We start from the raw sequence: 25,868 nt of genomic DNA, 5'->3' as shown, positions 1-25,868 counted from the left end.
CTTTGGAGAGTGTCTAGTCCAACCCCTCTGATTAAAGTGGTGTTGATTAAAGTTAACTTCCCAGGATTGTGTCCAGTTAGGCTTTGAATAGCTCCAGGGGTGGAGACTCTGCAACCTCCCTGGGCAACCTAGTCCAGTGTTCAACCACCTTCACAGGACAAAAGCACTTTTTTTTTAAATGTTTAAGTGGAATTTCTTGTTTTTCACTTTTTGTGGGGCTTATTGCCTCTTGCCATGTCAGTGGGCACCACCGAGAAGAATCTGGCTCCCTCATCTTTATTCCCCCATCAGTCATTTATACACATTGATAAGATCCCTCTGAGCCTTCTCTTCTCTAGGCTAAATGATCCCAGCTATCTCAGCCTTTCCCTGAAAGGTGTTCCAGTCCCATAAGCATCTTTGTGACCATTTGCTCAGCTCAGGCCAGTAAGTCCATGGCTGCTTTGTACTGGGGAGCCCAGAACAGGACCCAGCACCCAGATGTAGTCTCACCAGGGTTGAGCAAAGGATCACCTCACTTGACCTGCTGGCAATGCTTTTCCTAAGCAGCCCAAGGAGCTGTTGGCTTTCTTGGCATCAAGGACACATTGAGAGACACATGAATTTATTGTCTCAGGTTTGCTTGTTGTTTTTTTTTCCTTTGTTTTGTTTTTCCGCAAAGCTGCTTCCCAGCTGGTCAGTCTCTAGCCTGTACTCTAGATGCAGGACTTGGATTTCCCCTTGAAGTTCATGAGATTATTACTGAGTCACTTTTCTAGTTTTTTAGGTCCCTTTGAACGCTAGCACAACCATCTGGTGTGTCAACCATTCCTCCTAGTTTTGTAACATCTGCAAAGCTGTTGAGGGTGTGCGCTCTCCCCTCATCCAGGTTATTAATGAAAACATATTGGCCCTGGGGGTATATCAAAGATTATTGCCTCCAGCTGGACTTCATGCTGCTGATCCCAACCCGTGAAGATTAACAGCTTAGCCAGTTTCCAGTCCACCTCACTGTATGCTTACCTAGTCAGTACTTCATCATTTTGTCACTGAGTATGTTGCAGTGTTGAAAGCCTTGCTGAAGTTGACGTAGACAACATCCACTGCTCTCCCCTCATTCATCAAGTCAGTTATCTCATAGTAGAAGGCTGTAAAGTTCCTCAGGCATGATTTATCCATCATAAACCCATGCGTCTCTACTCCCAATCTTCCTGTCCTTAATGTATTTTGAAAAGGCTTCCAGGATTATTTGCTCTGTTGCCCTCTGTTACCTTCCTCCAGTACTTTCTTTGAGGTGAGGCTGACTGGCCTGTTGTTCTTTTCATTCTCCTTGAAGATAGGAATGACATTTGCTTTCTTCTAGTCCTCAGGAACCTTTCCTGATCACTATATAATGATAACCTTTCAAAGATAATTCTGAGTGGCCTCCCCATAACGTTGGCCAGCTCTCTCAGCACCTTCTTGCATCTCATCAGGATCCCATGGACTGGTGCCTGTCTGATCTGTTTAAATGTCCCCTAATTTAATGCTCCTCAGCTGAGGGGAAGGTTTCCTTGCTCCAGACTTCCCCAAATGACCTCAAGGACCTGGGAATTCTGAAGGCAAGTGTTACCAGTAAAGACTGAGGCAAAGAAGGCATTGAGTCCCTCAGCCTTCTCCATGTCGTTTGTCACCAGGTCCTCTGTCCCACTCAGTGGCAAGCTTAATCTTTCCCTACTCCTGCGTTTGCTGGCGATACACCTGTGGAAACCTTTCTTGTCCTTAATGCTCCTCGTTAGATTCAACTGCAGATAGGCTTTGGCATTCCTAATACCATCCTCCGTATTTTTTGGGGGGTAACCTGATACTGTTTCCACATCTTGTACACTTCCTTTTTATCTTTGAATTTAGTCAGAAGCGCCTGATTCATCCACACAGGCCACCTTCCACACTTGCTAGATTTCCTGCTTTTCGGGGTGGACCTTTCTTTGGTTGGGAGGTGATTCTTGAACATCAGCCAGCTCTCTGGGACCCTCTTCTGGTCAGGATTATATCAAGCAGGCCAAAGGCTGTTCCCCTGATGTCCTGGGTTGTCGTTCAGCTTTTTGCCTTGTTCCTTCACCTCAGAATTCTGAACTCCACCATGTCGTGGTCACTGCAGCCAAGGCTGCCACTGACCTTCACGTTCCTGACCAGTTCTTCCTTTTTTGTAAGAATTGGGTCCAGTGGAGCATGTGCTCTCTTTGGGTCCTTAATTACCTGTGTTAGGAGGTGGTCGCTGATGCACTTTCAGAAATCGCATGGATTGCTTGTGTCTTACTGTGTTGTCCCTCCAGTAGATGCTGGGGTGGCTAAAGTTCCTGATGAGGACCAGGGTCAGTGAACATGATACTTCTTCCAGTTGTCTGAAGAGGGCCTCATTATCTTCCCAATCAGTCGGTCTGTAGCAGACATCCACCACAACATCATCCATGCTGGTCTGCCCTCTACTCCTGACCTGTAAGGGCTCATCATCCATCAACCATCCTGGCTGATCATCCATCCCAAGGCAGAACGCCATGTGTTCCCACTGAAGTGGCAACTCACTTCCCTTGCTGCCTTGGCCTGTGCTTCCCAAAGAGCCTGTGTCCATCCTTTGCAGCATTTCCGTTGTGCATGCTATCTTGCTATGTCTCTGTGATCCCAATGAGATCATAGCCCTGTAACTGCATGCAGATCTCGACTTCTTCCTGTTCCCACATGTTCCTCATGCTGCATGTGTTAGTGTGCAGGCACTTCAGAGAGGCACCTGCCTATACGGACTTCCCAGAAGGGGTATGAGAGCTTTCCCTATAATGCTGCTGTCCTGTAGGTACTTCTGAGTTCATGTACATATGCTTGGGGTGACCCCACTTCAGCCCTGTTTTAGAGAATCATGGACTTTAATTTAATGTATCTTTGCCTTCTTGCTCTCTTTCTGTTTTCCTCCCTGCTCCTTTCTCTTCTTTCTTAGCTGGAAAGATGTCAATAACCATCTAAAGGCTGTGAGGCAGGAGGGTGGGGAAAAATGTCATCTCTTGTGATAGGTCCTTACCTTAAAGTTTCTTCCACACTGAGATCTTTGTATTTAGGCTTGAAATAACGTTTTTTTTCCCCAAAGCATTTTCTGATTTTAATAGCAACTATATCTACTCATCCCCAGTGTAAGTATTCAAAACCTCATTAAGTCCCAAATAAAGTAAGTTTTCACATGCTGGTATTTGAAGACTGATGTACCATTTGATAGAAGCTATTTATATTGCATCCTTATTATCGAGCAGGTTAGTAGACTGTCTTTACAGGGACTGTTTGCAGAGATCTTGATTTCTTTCAGAGGTTTAAATGCTTGACCAACAGAAATATGGTAGGAATAAAAGAATTTCTACTGGGCTTGATTTTTAAGGCTGTGTGTGCTGGCAGCGCTGACTGAACTTACCTTTTTGTTTGCGTGCCATAAAGGTGCTAGAGAGCCAAGACAAAACCAATACATTTCTGGAAAGGGACCAGGAACTTCTTAGGACAGAGTTCTGGCAGGAAAGATAAGCTTGGGAAAAGTGAGCATGAGAACATTGTTCCGTTACTTGCTCTCACTTTTTTTTTTTAAATGAAACTTTTTTTGCATGTTCTCACATATGACATTAACGTGTCATCAAATTTCTCTGAACTGGAAATATTCAATGATGTTTTGAGCATTAGTGGTGTTAAAAGGCAGGTGGCAATATTATATTGTTTTCTGAGTGATTTTGTGAAGCAGCGAGACTTGTTTTTAAGTAATATATAACTTCTGTTCTAACGTCTGTTATAACTTCTGTTCTATAATTACAACATGCAATGAGATTATATTTTGAAGAATTGTGAAATAGTGGAAACTTGTTATCCGGTTAGAAGCAAACTTTCAAATGAGTTAATATTTCCCCCATTCCTCTTATTTGCAGGAGACAGCTGCAATCACTGGATGCATTATAGTGATGCCACTAAAACCAGAAGCGGATGGGCCAAAGAATTATTAAATGAATTCAAAAGCAATGTTGAATTGCTTAAGCAGGCTGTGAAGGACCAGGTCGTAGATTCTCCTCCCAAATCACCACCTGCTGTATCTCCTCAGAACCTACAGACAGGTACTTTGTATCGCTAATGCTCTAATACCATGAAATGTTAAAAATATTCTAAAAAAGCCTGTTCTTTTCAATGATTCCATCACTATTCTTTCCTACAGGCAAGGAACAGATACCGAAAGGAACATCTAGGGCTTCCTCTGTATCTTCCCAACAACCAAAGGGCAAACTGATGTCTAGTCCTATTGTGGTTAGACTTGCAGATTTCAATATATATCAGGTACATTTCCTCAAGTTAGTAAAATTGGGGCTACTTTGCCCTTGACTGTTACATAACTGTGGTTTTTAAGGGACAATTTCGAAGCCCACTGAAATTAATAGAAGTCTTTTCATTACACTTTTATGAGCCTGCTTCTGCTTTGTTAAAATTGGTGGATATTTTCTTATTGACTTTATATTGGATCCAAAACCTAATTGTGATAGGGTATCATCTAAGTTCTACTGTTCCCCAAATCCTGACATTTGGAATTTCATCTTTTCATTGTACTATGTTAGCTACCAAATATTTTAATATGGTTTTGTATGTCATGCTTTTCTTGTTATCTTTTTCAAAGCACTTCTTTTAAAATGTTCAATTAAGAGTTTTAAAAATTTTTCTCAGCCCCTCCCTCCCCCAGTGATATTTTGAGTAGACACTTTAATCTTTCTCTTCTTCTCCCTTGTCCTCCCCGTCCCCCAGTTTGTTTGAGTGAGTAGTTTTAGTTGCTGCTTGTGGTCCAGATGCAGCCTTTGGTGCAGGTAGGAGGCAACTGGAACAGAGTAGTATATCTCTAAGGCAGAGTGATAGTGTTATAGGAGGATCTACTCTAAATTTTAGGTCCTAACAAAAATGCTTAGTGTGTGCCCTTAATCACCGTGACTTCTACTTGCTCTTGTTCCAATTTTCAATGCTTTTTTGTCATATCACTTCCGGTAGCGTAGGAGGTTGCAGCTTGCTGTCAGGAGCCTTCGTCTGGGTTTGAAGTGGGTTTGTAATACCATTTTGTACTGTTGGTGTTTTCATTTGCCTTCTAATCTTCAGATGCTTGTCTCCTCCTCCCTACACAAATACATTTTCAGTTTTTTAAATTGTCATTGTTTCTATACATTTTACAAAAAGCTATTTTTCTAAATAGATACGTTATTACTTGAATTTTTGTGTGTCTTAATACAAAGATGTTTGCAGCTTGAAAACAGCTACATAGAGTGAAAGCAGGCTTATAAAGGTTATATACTTGTTATTTCCAGTGAAATTAATACAAGTAAATGTCTTCAGTATCAGTAAATTGGCTAATTTCAAACTAGCAGTCTGACCTGTGGAGTGTTGGATAAAAGAGCTTTGTTTTGACAACGTCCTTTTTAAACTAGGATATGTTCCAAGAAATTTAAGGTTAAATATATATCAAAAGGTGATCTCTTTCTTGTTTCATAATTTACATTGGAAGGAAAAAGAAATGGAGGATTACTGTTCTGTAGTGTCTTGATTCTGCTGTGAAGTAGACCTACGGGCATAGCCAAGCATACATTTCTCTGCCAGGTGCGTGCTGAACACCTTGCTTAGCAGTATACAGTTGAGAGCTGGCCCACGTACTGGAATTGGTCCATATGACAGTACAAGGACTTCCTAACACTTGTGTAATAAATTTATCTAGCCTGTGTGTCCCTTATCTAGATATGGGATCTTGGACAGACGGTATACAAATATACCAAGTCCTAGCATAGTTGCTTATACAGGAGCTGTAGTGTTTGCAATAAAGATATCGGGCCATTCTAGGCTTTTACTGAATACCTTTGAAAGTGACCTGCTGCCTCCTGCCTCACATGAAGGACAGGGGTCTGGTATCATAGTTTTTTTGTGAAACTATTCTATGCAGATTACTTCTACTACAAGGCAACTAGGTTTTTTTCATTGTCAGCACGCTGTGTAGTTGGGGATCTACATCTGAGAGCAGTGGAATGTTACCCTACTAGGGGCAGTGCCTTGCAATTACAAATGCTTAATGATTCATAAAAATGTAATGTACTAATGAAATTAATCTTTTATCTTCTACAGGTTTCAACAGCAGACCAGTGTCGTTCTTCCCCTAAAGCTCTGATCTCTTGCAATAAAAAGTCACTTTATCTTCCACCAGAAATGCCAGCTATTCATATTGAATTCACTGAATATTACTACCCAGATGGAAAGGACTTTCCAAGTAAGACTTTTTTTTTTTGTACCGAACCATAAATTTTATGTGTTACTTTCACCTTATGAAGCTTAATACTGATTCCAGGTTGACAACTGGAAAGAGGTAATGGCTTTCTAAAATGGAAAGAACACAACACTGCTCCATTTCCACAGTGCTTGCTCCTGGCAAACTCTGATAAATACTGGGTTTTTTTTATAAATGTGGTTTTTAAGTCTGAAAACACTCCACAGCATTTTTACTGACACAGAAATTGTTCATTCTTTTAACATGTATTGTTTCTGCAGTTTCACTGGCTACATAAAACAACTCAGTGGCTACTAAAAGAACTCAAACTATTGCAGTAGCATCTAAGATGCAGTGAAGATTTGCTGGAGTTACTTTAATTAATGTGTTATGGGGCTGGCCCTGTTTTATACACAGAAATGTCAGTGGATTTCTTGTGGGTGGGACTTGAGGACAGCAAATCTCCTTGGTCCTGCCCTTCCTCTATAATGAGGACATTCTACCCCTCTCATCAGACTTCATTCTATTCTAGTATTAGCTTTTCTATTCAAAAGTTCAGTTACTTGTTTGGAGTGAGAGAAAGAAGCATCGCTTTAGGTATCCTCTAACAATGTGTTCTTCCTTGGGACCAAAGGAGTGGGTTTCCATTCTTTCTCTGATGTAAAATACTGGTGAAAATGGAGGTTTGCACTCTTATTTATTATTTTTTTTTTAAACAAACAAACAAAAAGCCCCTAAACATTTTACTTATTCTCACGATTTTGTTTTGTTTTCTCTTTTAGTTCCATGTCCAAATTTGTATGGCCAGCTGAATGCTTTGCAGTTCACCCTGGATGAGAGAAGTATTCTTTGGCTAAATCAGTTTGTGTTGGATTTGAAACAGAGTCTTATTCAGTTCATGGCCATGTACAAGTTAAATGACAATTCAAAATCAGACGAACATGTTGATGTTAGAGTTGATGGACTAATGTTAAAGGTACGCAGTCATTGAGGAGGGGTTTTGTGGCTCCTTGGAAGAAACGATGTTTGTCTCTTATTTTGAAAAGCTGTTAGCAAAGCAGCTTGAGGAATAAATGGACACATAAAGGAACAAACAACCCACGCAATAAGCAACACTGCTCTGGAAAACTGTGCAGAATATGATGGTTTGAAGACAGACATCTGTTTTCCATACTACTTCATGTATGTCCTAGGGGTATTGAAGACCTGAATGGGAGTATTAAATTATTTGACTGTGTTTAGTGAAGCTGACATGGCAGAAGAAAAAAATTGAGCGCTGAAGTAAATAACTAGCAAAAAATTAATAGTTGCACTCTATATCATGCAAGGGCCTTCCCTTGTTCCTTTGCTTGTAGTATATCAAAACTCTTTTGTCTTGTTAGTGAATGCCTGGGGTAAAGAAAGCAGTTCATCTGAAGGTCTATTTCCAAATATCTCCAAAACCCATTCTCACCGTTTTCTGTTTCACACTGGCCCTTGGCTGTAGTTCAGGTACACAAGTTCTCTATAGGTTTATTCCAGAGGAGTGACGCTTGTTAATGCAGCTGAACATCAGAGTTTTGCTTACCTTGTGTTCTCCTTCTTTGGAAGAGAAGGATTATCGAGCAGACAATTCCACCCCCACCATTTTCATCAGGCATTGGCTTCCAAGGTTCAGAGGTGAACAAAACAATGTGTCTTTTCAATGGTGCCCACAGGAGTCCTAAAAAGTCAGTCTATGGAGAGATGGTTATCTTCCTAAAGCTGTTGGTGCATATTTAATGGAACTTTAAAAGGACATGTTTTGTACTGAATGAAAACAATTGAGAGCTAACAACCAGGCAGCTACAAATATGGGCTGATTTAATATTGAATTGCTGTGAGTGGGTAACCCACTAATCTAAGAGAAGATAAAAGTATTCTTAAATCCCTCAAACCTTGATTCATATTAATTATTTCATCACTGTATTAACGGCATTATTTTTATTCTAGCAAATGAATATTTTATTATTGGTGTGCTTGATGTTTACATATCATATAGTTAGTTATTATGTAGTTACATATTTGGTTATTTTGTTCTGAGACCTTTCGTTTACATGAAGAAGCTTCATCACTCCTATCTTTTAAGTGTCTTTAAGATTACTTTTTAACTCTGATCTTTCTAGATTCAGCATGAAGATGATGTGACAGAAGGTAGTCTGTCTGATACTAGCAAAACTAGCATGGGCAAGGTCCATGTTAACAACATCAGATACAGGATTTGACATAAAATATATATTTCCTTGAAAACTTGCACTAAAGATATCCTAGTTAAATTCAATCCAGTAGACTGAACTACTTTGTTTTTTAGAAGTTGGAGTATATTTTTATTTCTGTGAAGGAAAATTGTTTATGTTTACCAGATAATGGTCATAAAAACCTATTCTGTGTGCTGCAATGTTAAGAATATTAGCTGTGTTAGAACATTTGATTGTTTCCTTGTGTCTTAACATGGAAATAAAATACTGTAGTACTCAGTGTAGTGATAAACCCTATTTGACAAATCAGATTAGAAAACAGAAAACTATAATTTGGAGTTCAAAGTTTAAATATTTGGAACAATTAAAGAAGCTTTCTGGCAAGCTGTTTCTGAGTTGAAGAAATGAGACACTTCAGCCTAACACAGCTGACTGAAACATAAATCCTTCAGATAAGAAACGCCGGTGACCCTTATGTTTTTGTACAAGCATCAGGTTTAGATGCCACAGCATCCTTCTTAAAAATGAGAGGAGACACAAATGATAATCTGTGAGCCTGACTTATCCTTGTTCTGTGTTAGTGTACTTGAATTCTCATAAAATCATAATTATATTCCTTTATTTTAGCTGTCATGGCTATTATGTTGTTTGTTTAATTGTATACCTTCTTAATCCACATATTTCTAACTAGACAAAATATATTTCTGTCTTGTAGTTCATCATCCCATCTGAAAACAAACCTGAAATTCATAAAGATCAACCTCGTGCACTTTCCATTCAAAGTTCAGAGATGATTGCTACAAATACAAGATACTCGCCAAACTGCAGACACTCTGATCTAGAAGCTTTGTTTCAGAACTTCAAAGACTGTGAATTTTTCAGTAGAACTTTCACCGCTTTTCCTAAATCCCAGAAGAATTTTAATCTTTTGCATCCAATCTTCCAGAGACATGCTCATGAACAAGATACTAAAATGCATGATGTTTATAAAGGTTATATCATCCCAAAACTGAATAAATATGCATTAAAGACTTCTGCAGCTACTGATGTTTGGGCCTTGCATTTTTCCCAGTTTTGGATAGATTATGAAGGAACGAAAAGTGGGAAAGGCCGACCAATAAGCTTTGTGGACTCGTTCCCACTTTCACTTTGGATTTGCCAGCCAGTAAGATTTGCAAAGTCACAAAAAGAGCTTTTATCACATAATAAGACAGCTTTAAACATTCCAAAAAGTGAATCTATTGATCTTGCTAATAGACTGCAGCGTAAAAAACTTTTAAAGGAGTATTACAGCAGTGAGACGGAGCCCTTGACCAATGGCATTCAAATGTCAGACACTTCAGGAGTGCTTTCGGAAAGCTCTTCCTCTGATGCAGATGTACATGTTCTTATCCACGTTCAAAAACATGTAAGCGTGCAGATCAATCATTACCAGTATCTTTTTTTGCTCTTTCTCCATGAATCCCTTGTATTGCTCCTGGAAAACTTAAGGAATGATGTAGAAGCAGTGACAGGAAAACCAGCAAAGCAAACAGATGTCTGCATTGGGATCCTACTGAAAAGTGCAGAACTAGCCTTACTACTCCATCCAGTGACTCAGGGAAACCCTTGTAAGTCTCCAGCTGCGGAAGAAGGAAGCCCCATGGCATCAACACTCTCCCCTTTGGGAAATGGGGAAGCTCTTACTTCGGAGAGTAAATTAGTTGGCAATAAGATAGTGCAAGCTGGTATTACTAATTTTGATTATGTAAATGACTGCAAGCCTCTGAATGCTGAAGTTAATAAAGGAGTTTTAATAGATCCTCTTTTGTTTAAATCAGACAGTAATATGGATTTTCAGAAAGGAGCGTCATTTTCAGATGATGCATCAGATAAAGGTTTGGGAGATACGAGTGAAGGAGGAAGCAGTGGACTTTTTAGTAGAAGTGATTCAGAGGAGGTCTGTGGACCTCTGAGTGAGAAAAGTAGCTTGCATCCTAGGGACTCAGTGTCCATTTTAAATAAGAGGGAAGATTCTACTGAATTTTTCATTGATAAAGAGGATGACAAAAACATACTTTCAGTTAAGTTAAATGAACAGGAAGACGCAACTGAAGGCTGCCCTGACCAAGTCACTGACTTGGAAACAGAAACTGCCTTAGAATCTGAAGAGCTTGAAATGAACAAAGTGACTTCAGTTAGAACGGTTGCACCCCAGTCTTCATCAAGGTATAGCAGACTTAATACTAAATCTGTTTTCCTACTACTTGAAAATATTTATGAATCTTGTTGGCCACATACTTTTAGTAATGGTCAGCGGAAGTGAACATCTAGTAGATGAAAATTTCAAAAGTATAGAAGGTTATAAGAGATGCAGTATCCCACATGAAAGCTAAAATGAGCTGTTAATTGATTTAAACTATTTACTTCAGTTTTAAATGTTATAAAATATGTATTGAGAAAAATATTGACACAAATATCTACAGGAATGCTGATCTCTTTCTTGTCAAGATTTTTTTCTTTTATATCTCACCTGGTTTAGAGGAATTTTTTAATGTAATATCTATGTAATTCTTTTAATTTGAAATAATAATTTGCTAATCTCTTTATGTTTAAAAAGTGCAAAGCCTAAGGAACGCTGCCCATCCAACCTCCCTGCATTCTCTGTTTCTTACAAGAATATGAAGAGAAGTCCGTCGCAGGTCTCTCTGGATACTATTTCTATTGATAGTATGATGCTAGAGGATCATTTGATAGAGAGTGATGGAAGTGACAGCCAAAGCTTTCTGGAGAAAGGTAAGCAGGTGGAACAAAATATTTTTAAGCAATACGTGAAAATATTGTTTGCTACTAAAATAATACTGAAAAGGATGTGGTGCAGCAAATCCTGGATACTTTACAGCACTATTTCTGTTAGTTTCTGCAGTCAGTGATATCAGGTACATTCACAGCACATCATTTCAAGGGAAAGCAATAAGGTGTGCTACTTAAGCAGTGCTACTTAATTAAACACTACTTAATTTTCCTCTGTTGAGGAGAGTAAAAGCATTGCAGTGCTGTGTAACTCTGATTTAAGTGGAACTGTTCCTTGCTTTGCTTAAAAGCTGTTGCTTTGGCTGTAAGTGTTTATAGGTTTGTACCCTGAATCAGTGTTAGCCTGAAGTGGTAAAGAAGCTTTGATTTTAAAACTAGATGAAGAAATGGATTTTCACTAATACTCACCATGCTAATTACCAGGTAGATAGATTTGGTTGTCTCCTTGCAGCTTGTTCTGTATGGAGCAGTTCCTAGATATTGACTGTCTAACAGCAGGTATTTGTCTAAGTTTTGCTCATCTGTGCATGAGCATTTGCTTCTGATCTGCCGGAGGAGTTCAGGCATATGGTAATTTTGTCTATGTAGCGTGTAGTATTGTGGACTTACGCAAACGTAATGATGTAGTAGCTGTCTGGCAAAACTGATTAAATAATTTTCTGATGTCGGGAAATACGATAAGAAGACTTTATTAGTGCCTCTTTTCTGATAAAGTCTACTTTGAATAAAGAATGACATCTTTTTCTGTAGGATTTCTTTTCAGTCTGGACCAATAGTGAGAAGAATGCTTCACTTGCAAACCTGTTATATATTTGGATTGTAGGAGTATTCTTGCATGTGCTTATGTGGGAGTATATCATAAAATACATTTTCCATTTTAAATAACCTTTATATGTTTTTTTAGTATTATTTTTGCTTGTTAACCAATATTTAACTGCGAGTTAAGTCTGCATGCTTTCTAGTTGTCAAGGAAACTCTACCATGATCACTCTAATGAAAAAATATATAGCTTCTTTCTCTAAACATAAAACAGCAAACATTTGCTCTGATGGCACTGTGCAGTCTTAGATACATGGCTTGAAATCTTCAATGTTTTCTGCTGGATCAGTTTTATGTTTGGAAGACTTAAAAACAATTTTTAAACAATGCATGTAGAGTGCCATTTTGGTTTTGTCACTATAGCTTGCCTTACTTGCATAGCATCTAGAACTTTGAACTCTCTGTAAGAGAAATGGATTTGGCAGTTCAATCATAAATATTTGTTTAATAAGCCGTTCAACTCATCTAAGAAATGAGTTAATGCATACATACCATAACAGACACTGACTTTATTCTTAATTTAGGAGTGATGGAGGTTATGCTATGCTAACTTTGCGTTTTTTCTGATGTATATGTGGAAGGTATTACAGCCACAAACTATCAAAGCCCATCAGAAAATGCCCATGAAGGAGGCACAGTGATTGAAAATTGTGATGGGTCATCTCCAGATGCCATGAGCGCTGCTTCAGAGAATGCCCATGAGACTAGTGAAGAAATGGTAATACTATTGAATTCCATTAGAATACATGCTTCAGTAAATTAAACCTTAAAATAGAGCTAAAATAAATGCTTTTAGAGCTGATTTTTTCAAGTAGTTTGGGGAGCTTTTGTTAATGCATTAGGTAAGGCTATAGATTTAGTGGACTTGTATGAAGTACAAATGAAGATTATAATCCAAGTTACACTGAGCATCCTCTGTCTTTATCTCCTTTATAGCCATTGTTGATAAATGACAATAGTCACTTAAGCAGAAATATTTTCTGACATTTTTTAGTACATAGCAATATTTTGTAATATCATCATGTTCTTTTGTGCTCTGTTGAATATGATATTTAAAATGAGCTTTTTAACATCATCAGGTATAGATAAAAGAAAGCACTGTAACTCTGACATGTCTTATATGGAGATGTTGTGCTTATATTTGCAGATAACTACAGAATGCTACCGGTGCTGAGGAAACAACTGCCCTACTGGGTCAGATCAGAGATGGCTCTTGTCCAAGATTATGTCAGGACAGTGCCCAGTATTTAGAGAAGATTATAAGAATAGTGTAGAGAGAGATTCCCTCCCTGAGACACCATGCAGGGTCCTGCTTTTTCCATCTGCTTATCTACTTATTCCTTGCTGATCTTTGTTCTAATCAATGCTTCTTAAATTATATTCTTGTATCAGTTAAGGTCATGAACTGGAAACCTAAGACTATATGGGTCCAAAGAAAGACAGTGAATTTCCTGAAATCTATTGTGTGCCTGCTGACGTATTTTCCTTTTTAGTAATGTTAGTCATGTAGTCCTACCTTTGCTTTAAAATATTTGTGGATCACCTTCATTTTTAAAACAATGAAAAAAAGCAGCTCACTTAAATGATTGGTTCCTTTTAAAATAAATTTTCAATCACCTGTGCATATAGGTAATATGGAAAACCCAGAATTCATTGATTGTCATGCAAATGTATGTTAGTGTATTTTTTCCTACTTGTAGAATATAACTAAAAAGTCATTAGAAAAATGAGCCCAAAATCGTACCAATGATGACAGACAGACATCTCCTGTTACCAAAGCTGACTTTTGAAACTGTTATCATTTTTGAAAGATACTGCAATCCAATAATTAGAGAAAAAGGGCTGACTATTGTGCAGATAGCCAAAATTCAGTAGCCTGCCCTGGTTCTCTAACCTAGTATGAATCAGCCCTGCAGATGCTTGGTTGTGCTTATGATATGCATGAAGTTGAATGCAGCCTTAGAAAATTGCAGGTGTCACATAGGTCCCATGCTGCTTTGTCAGGGTGGGGAAAGTCTGTCTCACTTCCATGGCTTTTCTGGCCAATTCTGAATTGGTATTAGTGGGTTATAAATACAAGTGCCTGTCTTTGGACAGACAATTGAGCAACCCATTGTCAAGCCAATGGGTGCAAAAAGAAAAGAAGAAGAAATGAGGAAAATTTGTGCTTTCCTATGAGCAAGGGTTATGGATACAGAGATTCTCTTCTGGGGGAAAAGATTTAGACAGAACTTAAAAGAAAACAACAAACAAACCCACTGTAAATTCAATTTATAATCTCATTGTTTTGTCTTGATTTTGTTGACAGATGTCTGTTGTGGTTTTCCAAATATTTGGTGTTAATGGTGAAATTGACATCAGAGGTGAAGACACAGAAATATGCCTACAGGTCAACCAAGTGGTACCAAATCAATTGGGAAATATCAGTGTTAGACACTATCTTTGCAACAGAACTGTGGGTAAGAACTAACAATGAGATCTCAGTGTTGTGCAATTGGGGTGGGAAACGTTTGTTCTAAGTCAATAAAAACACTGCATTAGCCTAAAAGCACAAAAACAGTTTTATATTAGTACAATAGCATCCTTTTTATGCTGGTTTACAATATCTACTCTGATCTCTTTCCTAATTGCTGTACATTAAAAGGGAAGGAAATAAAAATGGAACCATTTTTGACCGGGTTAAAAAAAAAAGGCATTGCATTGAATTCTGGTCATTAGTTTGCCTTTTTAAAATCAAACAAGTTGCATTACATTATGTTATTGTTTTATGAAGATGGTACTCCCTTACCGCTCTAACGATACTTTGCATAAACGTACCTTGGTGTGAAGGGCTGTTTCTTTTTTTTGAGAGCTGTTTCTCTAGGTTAAATTAACACCCACAATTTAAACAGATTTATAATCTGTGGTTTAAGAGAAGTAAAAAATTGATTCTGTGTCAGGAAAGATGAGCTACAAGGACAGCCTTTCCTCCCCCCCTTTTTTTTTTTAAAAAAAAAGCTTGATAGGAACAGAGGGTGTAGTTTCATGCCAGATATTTGCACAACTAGATAAACCAGTGTATTGTCAGAGCTGTTCTTGGGCTTGAGTGCATCTATGTTCTCTGCCAGAAAACCTAGCTCACATACTGTGAGGTTTTTTTTCTTGGCGTGATGTATTGGCATGCCACTTCATGTCACAGTTTGCTTTGCCCCCCTCTGCCAACCTTCCACATGGATTGCTGGATGGGAGCTCTGTTGCGCTGTAGGGTTTTTGGGGCAGATCCCTGAAGCACCTGCTTCTGGTTCATCTCCTTTCCCAGGAAACAGCTATAGCAGCAGCTGTTGGCTGCCATTTATTTCCAGCCTTCCAACACCATGGATTTTCTTCCGGAAGTTGTGCTTGGTGGTAGAGCCTCAGATGCCCTAGCTAAAGAACCCATTTAATGGTGAGCTGAGCAGTTGCTGGCACCTGCTGCCTGAGCAGCTGTTGTATGATGTTGCAGTTGTATTCAGGCATCTGAAGGCAAGAGGGAGGTCCAGCAGGGAAGACTCATGGCTAAACTTCAGTTTATACAGCAGGCAAACTGATTTCTGGTTATCTGTCATATCCTCTGTAAAAGAAAGAGGGAGTAAATAGTAAGAACATGCCACCTTCCTGCTCTCATGTGGATCTGGTTCAGCTGATTGAGAGGCTTGTTCACTGGCTGATTATTTTATAGGCAAAAGGTTGTAATAGGATTGAAATTTCCAAATATTTCCACTCCATATCTCTTCCTTTCTCTTTCTGGTGGGTATCTGGATGGGTGGGCCAACAACACTTTTGTATATCACTGGTCATTCCCATTCTGTAATGTACGTCTTTTTTTCTCTCCACTGATCTTTTCTTCTCTCCACTCTAAGGCTGTGCTTTCTCTACCAAGTCAGGAATCTTCTACAGCCACTGCTGCTCCCCATCTCCCACACTTATTCTAATATAAAAACTAAGGGAGAAAAGAATTTTTAAAAAATTTAGAAGATTAAGGTTGGGGAAAAAACTTGAGAATTAGATCAAAAGAGACAATTTAAATGAATTAATGGTAACAAAATACAACTAAAAGAACCAGCGAGCAAAAGTGTAAGAAAATATCCCAATAAAAGCAACACCCCCCGCCCCGCAAGACCTTTAATAAAACTTACTCAAGTGCTAAATTAATAATTGTAACCACTAAACTGAGGAACCGTGCAAAGCAATGAATAATCAAGTCATCATTCTACTCTGCAAAGGTGTTCTGGATAAAAAATAACCATTTAAAACCTACTATACTGTTAATGTAGAAAAGGGAAAGTATGCCTAATAGCTGGAATACGTTTGAGGGCAGTGTGGCAGCTGTGCACTTCCCTGCAGGGCTGGCTGCAGGATGGATGCCTCCATCAAATCTTGTCTGGCAGCAGTAACAAAAGAAGGGGGATGGAGTATGGCAAGAGATACTCTGGGAAGGACAGTGCTTTTACTGAGACCTTGTCATGCTTGGAGGAGAAGGGAACAGCAGTTCATAGCAGCTTCTGAATTGTTTAATGTAATTTTTACTCCATCCTCTCGACTGTGCCCCTTTCAGGTATCTGCAAGATAACCCAGATTGCCTTCATGGCTGAGACTGAATGTGTGGTATTTTCTGCTGTTTTTCTACACTTTGACAGATTCTTCCAGCATTGATGCAGGCACTCTTTTGTGGTCTGGAAATACTCTGGGCACATACTGCTTATTTCTTTCTCTGTATTTGTAGGAAGAATATAGGTCCTTGAGGGAAACAAAGTTTCCCAAACCAATTGCAGAGACTTATTGGCCAGAGTGGTTATTATTCTTCCATCTGGAGAGTTGTCCTTCCTCTCCAGGACTGTTGGTAGCTAATTCTCTTTTGTCTGGACTAGAGCCACAAAAGGTACCTGATACTTGCAGTGGGTTTTTTGTTGTTTGTTAGTGGGGTTTTTTTATGTGTTGGTTGGTTTTTGGTTTTTTTTGGTTGTGTGCGTTTTTTTTTTTAGTGGGGTGATGTGTGATCTAGCACTTAAGCATTAAACATTGGAAGGATTGAAGGATGGAGTCATGGCTGTTAGTGTTGCGGAAACCTCTATTCACAGAGATAGCAAAGGGAGAGGTTCTGGTTCACAGCAGAGGCTGAAGATTCTTATGTTCATTTACAGTTCTTCCCATTGGTCTTTGTCAATCCAGATCAATGATACGTTCTACCCTGACTCTAGTGCCAATAGATATGTGCATATGCCCTGACTCTACTGCTGCACAATGTCATCCATGAGAACTGGGCACCATACAGAAAGAGGAACCTAATTAATCTACAGATACGAAAGCAAATTAATTACCCTGCTGGGCTGCTGTAGCTCCAGGCAATGTCTGTTCATGATGTACTGAAACTTGAAATTACAGTTTTCAGACCTGTACTAGGTTCGGGCTGGGGCAGTATTAAGTGAATAAAGTTACTGCCTCTTGCTGTGTGTCTTGTCTGACTGCACTTGGTCTAGAACACTTGACTAGCCTGCATGTTTTTTGAGATGAATATAAAAAGTTAATTATCCTCACCCCTCCACTTTAACCCACTTTTTTTTTTTCTTTTTAAAATTGACATGTACAAAACAGGCACTGATACAGTTCCTCCTGACTGCTCAAAACCTTCTTCCCAGTACTCCCGTGGAGCTGTTTCCTGGAGATGGTGTGTTTAGTTACAGTTGGTATACATGAGCATTGCATGCATCTGTTTTCCTTAGTTTGGCTTCCTCTCAGAGGAAGCACGCTGTCCAAGAACATAGGTGTTTAACTTGTAGGCTTCATCTAGGCACCATATCAGCATCCCCACTAGGGATGTGGTCCACTTTTCCCGTTGTTAGGAACCTGGACCAAAGGCAGTTTTGCCCCAGTGTCCTTTGTCTTCTTGTAGGTTCTCGTTAGGCCCTTTGTGAGCCACTGCTTGAAGGTTCCAGAGGTATCTCAGAGTGATCCAGTCTGTAATTTTGAAAAATAATACATCATGTATTGCTTAAGAGGAACTGAACAGGTAACATTCCCCTACTACTTCCCAAGAGCAATCAGGAATTCCTCCTCGGTCCAGTGGAGAACTTGCTGTGACTGGTAACCAGCCATCGCTGGGGCTTGACTCTGGGTCTGTCTCTGGCCAGTGACATGACTACGTGCATGTGGTACTTCAAATTTGCAACCACAGAAAATCTGTATCTATCCATAAAGAAAGCTTATGCTCTATGATCCTACCTTGAAAAAGCTTTGAGGATCTAGAGGGACAAGAACTGGGGAGAATGCAAGAGGCAAAGACCTGTGGGATGCCAGTGGGCAGCCTTTGTAACTTCAGCATGGACACATTGCCTAATCTGCATAACTTCTATTCAGTCAAATCTAACATCCGAAGTTTTTGATTGAATCTGACCCAGCATAGTGTCAGTGTGACTTAGGGAATTGTCATCTTGTTTCTATGGTTTTGATGTGTGCTTCATCTGGCTTAGCTTATCAATAACCTGAATCCTTAAAAGTGAACAGTTGTTGCAGCATTGCAGTAGCTATTAACAATATATGTTCACATGCTACAAATGTCTTTTCTTTAGAAGGATACCCAAGTATATTTATAGAGATTTGACATATCAAAAAGCTTGTGTCTCGCAAATGTGATGTGATCAGCAGTGACGCCTTGTAAACTAGATGCATAATTTCAGAAGGAACGCTGATTCTGTAAAGTATGGTTTTCCTTTATATAAAGGCATCCAGGATAAGCTTTACTGAAGAGAAGCAATGTAACTTACGGACCACCAGTGTACCGTGTTTTGCATTTGCAGTACATGTTGGATTATTCAGAGTAGGTGATCTCTGAAATGGAGGGGTAAAGTACGGTGCATTCGTAACAGTACGCGTGGTTACTTACCATGAGATAGTACACCGCAAAGGAGCCACCACAGAGGAAATGTGCACTTCATAGGATCACAGGGTAATTGAGGGTAGAGGAGTGGAGGCGATGTCAAGATGTCTCTAGTCCAGTCTCGTTCTTCTCAAATCAGGGGCAGCTCTGAGGTCAGGCCAGGTTGCTCAGGGCTTTATCCTGTCAAGTGTTGGAAAGGGCCTCCGAGGGCAGAGACTGCACAGCCTCTCTAGGAAATCTGCACCACTGCTTAATTTTCCTCATTCCTTGCATACAGTTTGAAGATTTCTTGTTGCAATTTGTGCTGTTGTCTGTCAACCTTCTGATGAGCACCACTGTGAAGAGCCTGGCTCTGTCTTCATAACCTCATTGTAGGTATTGGAAGGCTGCTAGTAGATTTCCTGTATGCCTTCTCTTCAGCTTTCTGGTAATTGCTCATATATGCATAAGCAGAAATCAAGAATGGGAAACTAAAATAAACTGCATGTCAGTAATATGGGGAGAGGAGAAAGATTAGTATTAAAGAAACAAAAATAGAAAAAAGCAGTCTTACTTCATCTTTCAATTTAACTTTGTCCACTTCTCTTTTCTAATTTCTTAGCTTGTAAACATTGGTCTTTCCTGAGGGAACCAGAGTTTAAACCAAGAGGCCTTTTTTTTTTGTTGTTCTCATTTGTTTCAAATTTGTTTAACAGTTAGATGCTCTACTAATACAGATTGATGTAATTCTGTTGATTTTACTTGAGTTACTCTGATTTTCAGCTATCTTTCAAGTTTCAGTGTTTGCTGCTTACATAATTACTGTGAATATTCTTTTTGTCATACAGATAATTTCTGTAGGTCAGCCATCATAGTGACCAAATGACTTAAGGATCTCGTGGGGTAATTATTTCTGGTGGTGAGCCCTCTTTTTTGTACAACAAATGGATGCTGGCTACCCCCCGCCACCCCCACTCCCCAATATCTGGTTACCTTAACTCTTTTATTTTATTTTATTTTTAGAACTGTTTAGTTGAATGTTGCAGTTAAAGCAGTTGCTTGTTGGTTTCAGTATCTAAGGGGTTTTTTTTATGGTTCAAATCCACTGCTACCCAAATAATGGAAGCACCATGTGGCCATGTTCTGTCTTAACTGCATTGCTGTTCCTGTGTGTTAGCCAGTGAGGCAGCAGTCCTTGTATATACTGTTTTTCTCTTTAGTAATTTGAAGTGATATACATAGAAATTTGCTCTGAAGTTCTGTATTTGCAATGCCATAATTAGTGGATAATACTGCTAAAGTACTTTTGGAAAATCAGTTGGACAATAGAGGTAGAAGTAATTGCATCGTAATTCCTTTTTTGTACATTGCAAAATTTTAATACTGATTTGTTTTCTTTTTGCAACAGGTTCTGACTGTAAATCTGTGGCTGGACCTGTTAATTCATCACCTGAGATTAGTCTGAGATGGGAAAGTGGGCCTAGTGCTGTCATACATTCTCTGCTGGCTGTAAAAAACGGTTTTCTTCAGTGTCACGTAGAGAACTTCAGTGCTGAATTTCTAACGTCTTCCCTCACAAACATTCAACATTTTCTAGAAGATGAAACTGTTGCAGAAGTGATGCCTATGAAGATAAAAGTTTCTAATGCAAGGATTAATTTAAAAGTATGTTAACAATGAGCTATTTGGCTGCTCTAAAGAAATTGTGTTCGTGTTTCTTTGATGATAAACTACTAATCTGGATACAGTTAACTTCAAAGAAACTGCTATCATATTCTGGAAGGTTTTTAGATAACACTGAAACAATTTAAAAATCCATAGATTTGGTTAGCTCTGTGGTATGCCTAGAGGGGAATTAGCTCCATGACCAAGCTATTTATATGAATTAATATGTTATACTTTTTTCCTCTTCTCCTGGTGTCTTTTGTAGAGTGACAGTGTCTGGGAGTTGTATAGGTAAGGTATACCAAGGTCCTGGAGGCACAATGTGGGTTTTTCTGGTTGGGCTTTTTTGCTTAGCGTAGTAATGGATTTTTAATTACAAAACACAGATTTTAGAGGTTTAATTCTCTCTCCTACTTAGAGGATGGTCCTTGCAGTGAAAGTTCAGTATAAAGGAAGGAAGAAGGTATGGGAATTCCAGTTCAAACCACTTGAATACTGTTTCTTAGAACCCAGATTTCATGTTCTGCCCTACCTAGAAACAGATACTAAATAATGCAAGCTTTTCTCACCGCTGTAGCTTAAAATAGTAACGTTAAGAGAACACTCCTGCTTAGGCGTCCTAGTGGATTATCTTTCAGACATTTAAAGGAGATGCTGAGTTTTGTGCTGTGCAAGCATTGAATATAAAGATAAGGACACTTTTTTTCCTTTGGGGGGGGCAGGGCAGGCAGAGAACAAAAAAAATGAACAAAGGTAAAGATAATTACAACATTGCTTTGGAAATTAATAATCACTTGTATGAACTTTGTTCAAAGTGATGACTGGAATAGCAGGTCCAGTTCTGCATCTGGGGCTGAGGCCTTGGTTTTGCTTAAGATCATTCTTGACTGGAAGGGAAGTATTCTCTACGGTGTTCTACTCAAAGTCTGTCAGTGTTCCCTCCCTCTGTGATGCAGTTTTTCCATCCCCTGAGGATCCTTAGGCACTCCTTTAGGGCCGTTTCTGCTACAGGAGTAACACAAGCAGTTTTCTGTAAGAGCTGTGGATCTGTTCTTCGTATTCCAATGCATCACAAACATGAATGCCCAAATGCAAAAAGGAAGGTCTTAACAAATACTCATTTAAATTTAAAAACAGGATTGTGCTGGTTTATTGGCAAAAAGGCAGACTTAAGCAAAATGTTCTTGAGAAAGCAGCTGTTTGAAGTGGAGAATATACATTAATAAACTGGAAATAGGAGTCTGCTTGGCAGCGAAAGCACTGAAGTGCTTACTCAGCAGCGCACACAAGTCACAGCGAAGTCACTCATGGTGGTTGACAAACTGCAAATTTGACATACAGATGATTCATTTATGTAGAGTTCTTGGGTAATAAAGAGCGAGAGGATATGGTTCAAATTTATGCTGCTTTGCCTATTCAATGCAGTATATTCTTCTATTTCTTCTGTGTGAGGCTCGATGCAGTGTGTTTCGGGCGCGGGGGAAGAATTTAAGAAAGGTTATTTTTTGCATTTTTCTACTGCAATCTCAGTGCTGTTTCAAGAAACTTCGGCAGTTATATCTCAATGGCTTTTTTTCTACATGCTTAATGCTGATGTGTACAGTTTCTGATTATACTGGCTGGGTTATTCTGCTTGATGGGCGTAATGAACTGGAAAGACTTCCTGGGGAAACCCCAAAAGAAGTAATTTGTGAAGTTTCTCTTCAGTTAAGTACAGTAATATAACTGAACTAGTGCCACCCTAAACTAAATTTTAAGGAGACAAAATCCGTTCAAGAATGATAGCTGTACCCATTCAACTTTAAATAGTTCAAGGGAAAATCAGATACTATATAGTGCTGGCTTCTTATCTCAGACTCTGAGAGCTCCTGAGCCAAAGAATGTCTTGAGTTAGGATATAATCTGATTGAGATGTCTGTAAAAATACTTTGAAGTATTTTAGTCAGACTGTGTATATTGAGTTCAGCAGACTTACTCCAGAGATAAGTTTGGGCCTTTAATATGATCCCTGGAGAAAAAAAAAATGGAGCAAAAGTTTAGTGGAGATCCCATTAAAAATTCTACTCTGAAATGTTCCCTTTGAAGTTTCATTAATTCCACTTATGTTTAATTGAACATCTTAATTAGCTATTTTGATTTCCTGGTAAACTCATTTTTCAATACTTGTATTTTTTAGGATGACAGTCCACGTGAAAATCTCAAGGCATCTGAGCTCGTACCCATAAAACTACATATTGACATACTTTGGATAGAAAGAAATGATGATGGCTCTTTTCTCATTAGAGGTTTGTTTGTTCCTGCACCTTGATATCTCAATATTATAATCTAATTATTATTAATACTGTGTTTTTCCTGGTTAATAATGAAAAGATAACCGATGATAATTTTTGTTAAATTGTGTTGCCATATACCTTAATTCTAAGTATAGTCACACAGAGAAAAATTACCTATTTGAATAGCGTATTGGCTGTGATAACAACCCACAGCTGAATCAACCTGAGAGAAACAAAAATATGCATATAAGTTCATCAGGATAAGCTTCATCAGTGTATATCACTTCATCATCATAAGTCTAAGGTTCCTTTGGCTACAAACCAAAAAAATTGCCTTTCTTTACAGATTACCAAGGTGGTTACCTGTTGTCTCTGTATTTTTGTGTTGTGGGTAGTGATAGAGAATATTGTAAAACAAAAGTCTATTTGAGAAGTACAAGTAACAGTTTTCAATTCTGTATATTATGGCAGTGTCCAGGCAGCTCATGGCGGCGATTGCACTGACTTGTATTTTGAACAGCTATTTAAGCTTGTACTTTTCATGGAACATGTATACACTTTAAGTTTTTTTTCTATGTGCTTGGGCAAATACTAAATACTCTTAACAAGGCAATACATTTAGAGCTGGAACTTTACTGTTGTCTTTCACGGATATGTCAAAGAACCATAATCTTAGGTTGGAAGAAGCCTCTAGAGGTCATCTGGTCCTACTCCTTGCTCAAAGCAGTGGCAGATAAGATCGAGTTTCTCAATGCCCTGTCCAGTCAAGTTTTGAGCATCAAACAGACGATATTACAAACTACCCTAAATAATCTGTCCCAGTGTTTGACCACTGTTGTAGTTAATTTTTTTCGTAATGCCTAACTGGAATTTCCTTTGTTGTGGCTTATGCCTATCGACTCCTGTCCTGCCACCTCAAGACAGAGGTGCTTGAGCACTTGCCAAGCACTTCGGGGAACTCTGGTCCATCTATACCCTTCCACTAGGTAGGCAAAGGCAGCATTAAGATCACCCCGTAGCCTTCTCATCTTCAGATTTGACAAGTGCGTCTCTCGGAGCCCCTCATTTGTACATCGTGTGCTCCTGGCCACGATTATCTTGGTGGTCCTCAGCTGTCAGTATCTATCTTGCACTAGGGAATCCACAACTGGATCCAGTATTATAGATGTTGTCTCACTGGTGCTGAGCATAGGGGAATAATAACTTCCCTTGTCTTGCTAGCCATACCCTTGCTAGTTCAGCCTGGATGTGCCTGGTCTTTGCTGTCAGAGCTGTCTGCTGACTCATGATAGATCTTCTTGTTGATCAAGGCCTGCAGGTCATTTTCCGCAATGTTGCGCTCTGTCCAGTTGGCCCCCAGCCTGCAGGGAAGAAAGAGGTTAGTTACTCCCAGCTGCAGGACTTGACACTGGCTTCAGCTGAACTTCATGAGGCTCCAGTCAGCCCGTTTCTCCAGCCTCTCCAGGTTCCTCTGAAAAACAGCCTTGCCCCTCAGTGTGCCAGTTACTTACCCTTCAATTTGGCGCTGTTTACAAAATCGCAGAGGGTGCCAACCGCCTTTTCATCCAGGTCCTGAATATATTAACCCAACAATATGCAGTGTGTTGTATGACTTGAGGAAGAAGAGGCTGCAGGGTGATCTTAGTGCCCCCCTCGCCTACCTAATGGGAAGGTATAGTAAAGATGGACCAGCCTTCTCAGAGGTATGCTGTGGCATGATTCACTTGTATTTTATCTTCTCCACATTATCTAATACATTGTTCAAGTCTTTAAAGATGTTCCATGCATTTTGGTCATCTTTTTAAACTAAGTATTGGAAAAAATAGTAATTTCATAGTTTGAAGGTTTCTTTCAGTTCATTCCCCCCTTCCCCCCCCTTTTTTTTTTTTTTGCTGAAGTGCTTTGATCCCTATTCTTGTCCTGGACTGCTCAGGTACAGTGACTTCAAAGGCATAGGTCAAATGCTATCTGCACTGCAGTGATTTATGTATCTGCAGTGCCACATTTTTAAGTCCTCATGTACGTGTGTGGTGGGAGGAGGGGGTAATGAACAGAAAACTCTTGTTTAGAAGAAAATGTTTAAAAAAGAAAAAAACCAAACCACAGTATTTTTTAGACTACGAAGAACCATAGCCCTCACTTTTTCCCTTAGTGTACAGCAGTGTATTTTCACAGATGTTACCATGCACTTCACTTAAAAATGCTAGAAAGTTTCTTTAATGCCAAGTCATTTAACTTATTTTCTAATTTGAAAACTTGATCCTCCACGTTTATCTCACTGTGTGTTCAAATGTAAATGCAGCCTTCAGATCTGATTTGGACCTGGAGATAGTATATTAATAGCAATAGTAATAGTTCTCAAACTTCTAATTATTCAGAATGCATATTCTGTGGTGATGATATTGGTCAGTATAAAAATGTGATAATTCTCTTCAAGCTGGAACCTACATAATGCTGCTTCTCATGCCTCCTTTCTCTTCTCCAATCCTCCAAAAGGGTGTATTACTTTTTTTTAGTCTTAAATTTGATTTTTGGAGGTAAATATAAATGTACTTAATATTACAAATATATTTGTTTAGGTGGATTTACTTTTGTGCTGTTGAGAATCAAGCTTCAAAAAAAATTACAAAAACCCCTAAGCACTACTCTTAAATATCTTTCTGTGATGTAGACAATCAAGGACTAAATGATGTGTCAAAGATGAAGAATTCAAGGAGTGCACTGCAACAAGCAGCTGGGCCTGTTGGACATAAATCACAGGACCAAGCCACCCAGACTACTTGTGAAATTCCCAGACCTTCTAAATCAAGCAGGGATTCAGCTGACTTGCTCAAAAATGAGGTACTAAGAATTCCCTTTGACTTCCCCCCACCTGCACGTTATGTTGCAATCATCAGTCATGATAATTGTTAGACTACCTGGGAGTGGGCTTGGGAGTTACTTCTGTTCAGAAGTCTGTTTGAGATAGA

At 39.1% G+C, this 25,868-nt stretch overlaps 1 protein-coding gene across 2 annotated transcripts in view; it reads left to right on the top strand.

Moving 5' to 3' along the window:
- Positions 1-25,868, top strand: part of BLTP3B (bridge-like lipid transfer protein family member 3B) — a 59,277-nt gene that overhangs the window by 30,780 nt on the left and 2,629 nt on the right. For both annotated transcript variants that reach the window (XM_064451645.1, XM_064451656.1), the window contains 11 exons: positions 3,912-4,094; positions 4,193-4,311; positions 6,124-6,265; positions 7,045-7,238; positions 9,194-10,686; positions 11,078-11,253; positions 12,672-12,808; positions 14,399-14,549; positions 20,370-20,626; positions 22,803-22,911; positions 25,571-25,740. In XM_064451645.1, the coding sequence (XP_064307715.1) occupies positions 3,912-4,094; positions 4,193-4,311; positions 6,124-6,265; positions 7,045-7,238; positions 9,194-10,686; positions 11,078-11,253; positions 12,672-12,808; positions 14,399-14,549; positions 20,370-20,626; positions 22,803-22,911; positions 25,571-25,740 (3,131 nt within the window). The remainder of the gene's footprint in view (positions 1-3,911; positions 4,095-4,192; positions 4,312-6,123; positions 6,266-7,044; positions 7,239-9,193; positions 10,687-11,077; positions 11,254-12,671; positions 12,809-14,398; positions 14,550-20,369; positions 20,627-22,802; positions 22,912-25,570; positions 25,741-25,868) is intronic.

The sequence above is a fragment of the Phalacrocorax carbo genome, chromosome 1 (assembly GCF_963921805.1).
Source record: "Phalacrocorax carbo chromosome 1, bPhaCar2.1, whole genome shotgun sequence".
Lineage (NCBI taxonomy): Eukaryota > Metazoa > Chordata > Aves > Suliformes > Phalacrocoracidae > Phalacrocorax > Phalacrocorax carbo.
This window is presented reverse-complemented; position numbering and strand designations above follow the sequence as displayed.